This window comes from Gouania willdenowi, chromosome 24 (genome assembly GCF_900634775.1).
Source record: "Gouania willdenowi chromosome 24, fGouWil2.1, whole genome shotgun sequence".
Classification (NCBI taxonomy): domain Eukaryota; kingdom Metazoa; phylum Chordata; class Actinopteri; order Blenniiformes; family Gobiesocidae; genus Gouania; species Gouania willdenowi.
Genome location: NC_041066.1, coordinates 12,853,825 through 12,860,902, shown reverse-complemented (window position 1 = coordinate 12,860,902; position 7,078 = coordinate 12,853,825). Strand labels below are relative to the sequence as shown.

Below are 7,078 nucleotides of genomic sequence, written 5' to 3'. Positions count from 1 at the left end.
ACAACCCCCAAAATAAAGGTGCCAGAGACCAGGTACCCTCACTGTACCTGAAGGTGGTTGAACACAGACATGAACATTGAAGAACAGTCATCTGGAGACAAGGCCATCTATGAGGGGGAATAAACAGGAGAGCTTTTTGGGGTCCATCCATAAAATCAGCAAAATGATGGTCCATTGTTCTATGAATCTGTGATAACCACATTTATTTATTTATCTGAATAATATCCAGTTTATTATCATTTGGGCCACAGTATATAGTCATCTTAAAGATGTAAACCCTTGCTTTATTCAGAAATAAAATTGGTTAAGTGACTAAAAATGGTAGAAAAATGGGATTGAAGAAAAACTAAATTGGTAAAAATGGTTCAAAGTGTCAATATTGACTTAAAATGTGGCAGAAAAAGGTAAAAACAATCAGTATAAACTGGCTAGTAATAGGTATGAAAAATTGTGTATGTGGTCAAATTGGCAAAAATAAGCATGAAATATGGTGAAAAGAGGTTACTTAAAAGTGACAATGATGGCTTAACATATGTGCCATTAGGTGAGCAAAGTGGTGGAAAGGGTTTATAAGTGCCAAAAATGTCTTGAAAGTGGAAAAAATGTGCAGAAAGGGCAATGAAATTTGATGGAGAAATGGCAGAAATGGGAGTAATGTAGCAAAAATGAAAAAAAGGGATGAAAATTGATTAAAATATTGCAAGTTTAGTGCAGTGCAGAAAATGGGGGGGAAAAAAAGCAAAAATGGGCTCAAATTGTTCAGAAAATATTCTTCGTTTCTTGAACGCATCTGGCGACCCCCTCCTAGTGTCTCGCGACCCCAACAGGTTGAGAACCACTGTCTAAGTATAGCACAGCTGCGCTCTAAAAAAAGAAGAAAAAGCATGGTGTGTTAAGTGGATCTTACAGCAATAAAACCTGTGACGTGGGTGAGTTAGTGGAAACTAGCTGCCAGTTGTCAACGTTAGCGCTGAGAGATAAAAACATGTACAGCCGAGTGAGTCCATCCTGTAGCTACTCCAGCCAGTCTTTAGAAAAACAATGAAATTGTGGGCCCTGGGGGCAGGGCCAAGTGCAGTACGACGGGTCGTGTAGGCGCACGTGTGGGGGGAGACAGGGGGTAGTGAGGTGGTGATTTCAGGTGAGTGGAGCTACTGTAGATCTCATATCGCTCACTGGTTGCCTGGCTACAGCGGCCCTTTGAACTGGTTTCCAGAGAGGTGCTGCCTGATGGACAGCTTTGATCCTGCTGCATCACCCAGTTTTCGCCACACCACCTGCGAACACAAGCACGGAGTGGAGTTGAGAAGAAAGTAAAGTAACCCAGAGAGAGAGAGAGAGAGATGTACAGGAGACGTGCAGACATCGAGGCGAGGAGCGAGAGAGAAAAAAGACTTTTCTTCAAGAGGGGAAACTTCAAATGTTCAGAGTTTGACTTTGAGCTGCCGACGCTGCACACACACACACACACACAAAAGTTACAGTACTGTTACCTCCGTCTGCACTCTATCTGCTCTCCCATGCTGAGAAACCTCCGCGTGTGAGAAAGAGGGGGCCCAGGGGGCCCCCGTTGATATAACAGAGGTGCTATTGTGGTGCTCCCCAGATTCCTGGCCTGTCACATACCTCTGCAGAGCCCAGATAGCCCCGACTCTCATTCCAGCACTAATCAGCAGAGCTTTTTTATCTCCGACCGAACCATTTCAGCAACAACAAAAAGGGATGGAGGGACACCGGGGACAGGAGGTGGGGGGTGGGGGGTGGCTGCTGGAGTGCTCTTTTTCCTGCCGATCTAGTTTAATTGCTCCGACAGCTCAACTACGAGCCTCTACTTAGCGCTTCCAGCTTGGAGTTGGCTTTAAATCAGGAATGGGAGCTGCGGGGGTGGGGGCGTTTACAGGGATAGATGGAGGGAAATAATTGGAAGAATTGGGAGAGGAAGCGCTGAGCACAGGACTCTGCTGCAAGTGTCAGGCCAAACCAAAATAGGTCCAAAAGAGAGTCCCTCATTAGCAGAAGCAGCTCAGATGCTGACCTGGTTTGCACTCGTTAAAGAGAGAGAGAGAGAGAGAGAGAGAGAGAGAGAGAGAGAGAGAGAGAGAGCGAGAGAGCGAGAGAGCGAGAGAACTCCTAAAAACAGCCACTGATCAACAGCACGACCGTTCAAAGCAAAGACCGCTCACGACCACTCAGCGTCACAGGTGGTGAGCTGAGCGCTCAGTGAGCCGCAGGTGTTGCACTTACGTTGCACATCTCTCTCACAATGGCCTTCTCTTTCTCACTCAGATCGTCCTCATAATCCTCAGGGACCTGCTTGTCCAGGTTCTCGTGGACCTCCAGCACCTGATGGAAGCAGAAGAACCAGTGTTAAGAGGCCATTGTCTATATTTATTAATAAATACGCTGACATATTTACTATAGCCCACATAAAAATCACCTAAATAAAAAAGAAACCTACCTCACAAGAAAACTGCCTAAACATACAACAGATTCATGCACGTCAGTCTGACAATATTTATATTTATATTTTCTATTTATCTATAATTGTATTTTTATATTGCCTTGTACAGCACTTTGGTCAACTGTGTTGTTTTTAATAGTGCTTTATAAATAAATTGGATCGGACATGATACGATGGAGGTTTTCATGTAAAGATATGACATATATCCCGATACTAAATAGTATGATATACATTGCAATATTTTACTGTGCAAAAAGGTATGAAATACAATTTATCTCATTTTTTTAAACTTGCAAGAACAAGTAAATGATAAGTGTTATTCAAGTACCAATATAAAAAACAAGTGGTATGTTTATCAAAAAAGTTCAATTGAAACTGAAATATTGTGATATATCAGTCATTTATTTGCGTTTGTTCATCAAAAGTACTGAACAGATTTGACGACATTTTAACCAAAAATAGACCTTTTGCCATGGAAGATTCCAGTACATTTTGGAGGGGATACGGTTTTATCAGTATACTGATCCGCTCTCTAAATGCTCTTGTTTTCACCGTTATCTTTACCTTCATGGCATGGACAACAGCCTCAGGCTTCTGAACACAGGACAGGTAGCCGGTGGCTGGGGAGGACTCACTGGTGGGTAGACGACCAGTACCCTGAGGAAGCAAAGTAATGGATTACTATTAACCAGAGGTGAGCAGCGTTTACCACAGTGGGGCCACAAAAAGTAGATTTTTCTGATCTGAGGGCCACATTATCAACATCCATGTCAGCATTTGAAACAATGACCAATCTGAGCATTAATAAAGGGAAAAACAATCAGTTTGTGTTGTCATTTCATTTGTTTTTGATCTTTAGTTTTCTGTGTATTGTTCTCTGATTTTATTATTTTCCTCTCATTTTGTTTTTGTCATTGTTTTCTGTTATCATAAGTCAATTTGTGTATTTTGTAAATTTTGGAGACGTTTGTGTAATCGTTTTCAGTGTTTTTGTTGTAATTTTTCTTTAATTTTGTTACTGTTTTTTGTTGTCATTTTGTGTGTTTTTGGAGTCATTTTGTGTATTTATGTTGTCTAGTGTATGTTTCTGTAATTTTGTATGTTTTTAAGTCATTTTTTTTGCATTTACTTTAGGGGCCACTCAAAATTAGAGTGACCCCCGGGCTGCCATTTGCCTATGTCTGTAAACAAGTGACCTGGGTCGGAATTCAGGCCTTTATGTCTGGTTTATAGGTGGAAACCAGGCTCTGGATAATAAGGAAACAGTTCTTTGTCTTTGCGTACAGTGTTTTATTTCTGATTCCACAGCACTGAAAATGCTATTCCTATCATCCAAGCTCAGCTCACATCTACTCTCCTCCCATTGGTGCTCTCCTCCGTTTTGCATTCACCAAACACTCAACTCCCAAGTTAGCTACCTGTGCAAGGTGATTTAACCTGCTGTGATGGGAGCAGCCAGCCAGGAAGAGAACCAGGAGGGTGGTTCTCCTTCCCCCCCTCCTCCGGTTAGTTCCAGACAGTAGCTCTCTGTCTGAGGGACACAGAGATCTCTGGAATGCACAATGGCCTGTTCACTGTATTCTGGCATCAGGGCCATGCATTAGACACAGCTCCATGGCTCCGTTACCACGGGCTTTAATTCTCCGCACACTGGCGATGCAGCTCCCTCTGCGCCCGCTGGCCCCATTCTGGTGCCAGAAAAAGGGCTGCATATCCCGATAGCACAGAGATAAAATAATAATCCCGCTGCAGGCCAAGGAGAGATGATTTGTGGAAACAGACCAACAGCCAATTCGCATCACATCAACCACATAAAACATTGATTTACTTTGCAGCTCCAGGGGTTACGGCCAGACACCTGCTCATCAGAAAACCACTAAACCCAGTGGAAAAATATCAGTTTTACCTTAAGAAAGTCAACAAGCCTTAATTAATGAGAGAGAGACCAACTGAGTGGCATTTCTCTATATATTAAGTGCAGGTTTATTACCTCAAAACAAATATCATTGGCTTTAGTAAATATCTAAAGCAGGGGTCTGCAACTAAAAGAGTGCAAGGGCTCAGTTTTCCAACAATACTTTAACCATGAAGGAAAAAATAGCATTAATTCTGTAGATTATTTATTTCATTATATTAATAGTTTTTTTTAAAAAAAATGGCTTTGACAGCGTTTATTACATGCAACAAGGAAACACAATCGCAATTTTCTTTCAATGACCAAAATGCACTACCTTAAATAAGTCTTTAATTGAACAGTGTGTCCAATTTCACATGCTTTTCAGCATTTTTAATTCTAGAAAATGAAAGATTAGGCTCCACTGTTTTCACTAGTTCACGTATAAACATTCACAAATATAAGCATAATGTGTTTATATGAGCTTAAAGTCAGCTTTTAGTACATACTCATCGTAATATCTGTTCAGTCACTCGGCGTAGTTTCTTTTTTTCTCTTCCCGTTACAGGATTGAAAGATTAAAACATAATTAAGTCTTATTTTTGCACTCACTTCAGGCATGAACAGATTTATTCAAGTATCCTGCAGCCTGTGCCCATTTAGATTCAATGTCTACACAGAACTATAAATAATTATATATTTATATCCAACATTGAGCATCCAAGGTTTTCATGCAACGTAGCTACGATTACATCAAAGGGACAAAACAAACATGCAGATTTAATTGGACAAACCAAAGACATCCTTTGAAAAATGTTTTTTTGATTATTATTATTCTTTTTTTAATCACTGCAATTGGGACACACGGAAAAGTTTCATAACTTTATGTTTTTATGGAAACATAGAGTTGGTTAATGGCCTGATAATAAGCACATAGGGACCCAGAGATACAAAAATCCTGGTCCTCTTTCATAACGACATTATGCAGCAATTGCCTTGTTAAATAAAAGCATAAATCCCACTGAGACAAGCGTGTTCGTTCTTGTTTAAGGTCACACCAACAAACTTAACAGCAAGATTTGCCAAACAGAACCTTCGCAGTGGACTTTGAAGTCAACTACATGAACAAATATGTAAATCACATATGTCCTCCTTTTTACAACCATTATTTAAAGGGAGTAAACACACACTCCCTGCACGAGAGCCAACATTCCCCAGTCTATTCTGTGTCTGAGCTGTGCTGTGAAAGAAAAGGGTTTGGACACTGCAAAGACACTGGCAGCCCCCGGGCGCTGTTTACTGTTGGTATAAATGTACATTTGGAGGAGATATTCTGCATAAACAGGCCCGGGTTAGGCCTTGGAAAGCAAACATTGTCTGAATCCATGCTTTAGAAAATCAGAGCAGACAGTTGAGTGTTTGTGAGAGTCACGCAGGCTTACTTTTCTACATGCATCCCCTCTTTTCTTCTCCTCCCTCGTTTTTCTATCTGACAATCTCATGCACGCTCACTGACCTGAAACTGTGTCTGGATGAGACAAAGGGGCTAAATATAAAGGATGAGCTGATAGCTGTGCGTACCCCTCCCAGTCTAAGAGAGCAGCTCACTCATGTCCCACCGTAGTCCCACTGAAGCTCCATCATACAGCTCCCCACGAGTAACTCTCACAACCACAAAGACTTCCAACTCAACACACAATAGATTATTCTGCTCCACTTGCAGAGCGGTTCTCTTTGAAACTGTAAAGGCAAAGATATATGATCATTTATTTACAAAAAATACTGTGAGAACAGCTGGTGGGTTTTTTTATGATCAATCAAGAGATCCAGTCCTGATTTGTTTGTTTCTTTGCCACAGAATAGTTATGGATTAACCTTAGTTTTATTTTGTGGTTGTTGTTTGACTTAATGTATTTAATTGGAATCCTATTTTCGTCACCAAAGGCCATGTTCAAAATGGCATAATAACGCACTACTAATACTAAGTTTGACATCAAAATGAGTATGTAGTGCATTCACATTAGATAATATGAAAAAGATTGAGTACGTGAGAAATACTTGGATGTATACTCTATCGGGACTTTTTTTTAAAGAGTAACTAAACCCCAAAAACCCCCATTTTCTGTTGAATACAAATGTATTTGGGAATGAAGTAGTGCTGTTGACTGATCCTGGTCCAACTCTCAATATTTTAGTCAAAGTATTTCAATTTGGCATATTTTGTTGTAAAATGTCAGAGTGACTGCCCTCTATGGGTTGAAACCCAGCTATTACAATAGATTTTTGCTATTGACTGAGAACAAGATCATATGACGTTTTGGGACCATCTTGCATCACAAACAAGCACTATTAGTCCCGCCCCTTTTATGAAAACTAGTACCTATGGGCTCTACAATCTGTGGCGAGTGGGTTGGGATTGAGAGAAGAGTGAATAGAGAGGTGTATTGAGTAGCTAGTTGACATAGCATAGATTGTTCAATGGAGATTTTAGAGTACAGAGTGGGCGTGTCTTAACTGCTCCAGGAGCCCCACCCATAATCAAGGAATTTTAACTTTCCTCCTAGTGGCAAATCAGGAGAAGGCAGGGGTTTACTTGCTCTTTAAGTGTGCACGATGGGTACACAAGTCATACTCAACCGCACCATGATGCATTGCGAGTGGAATTTAAAATCGTCCTGGGACCGGCTTCAAGCTAAAAAATTAAACATCCTCTTTTCAAAACA

The 7,078-nt window shown here is 40.8% G+C and overlaps 1 protein-coding gene across 5 annotated transcripts in view; it reads right to left on the bottom strand.

Moving 5' to 3' along the window:
* Window positions 1-306: 306 nt before the first annotated feature.
* The window catches only part of ccdc85cb (coiled-coil domain containing 85C, b), a 48,530-nt gene continuing 41,758 nt past the window's right edge, over window positions 307-7,078 (bottom strand). For all 5 annotated transcript variants that reach the window (XM_028439272.1, XM_028439269.1, XM_028439273.1 and 2 more), the window contains 3 exons: window positions 3,026-3,118; window positions 2,245-2,343; window positions 307-1,277 (listed from right to left, as the gene is read on the bottom strand). In XM_028439272.1, coding sequence (XP_028295073.1) covers window positions 1,188-1,277; window positions 2,245-2,343; window positions 3,026-3,118 — 282 coding nt within the window. In that variant the 3' untranslated portion in view covers window positions 307-1,187. The remainder of the gene's footprint in view (window positions 1,278-2,244; window positions 2,344-3,025; window positions 3,119-7,078) is intronic.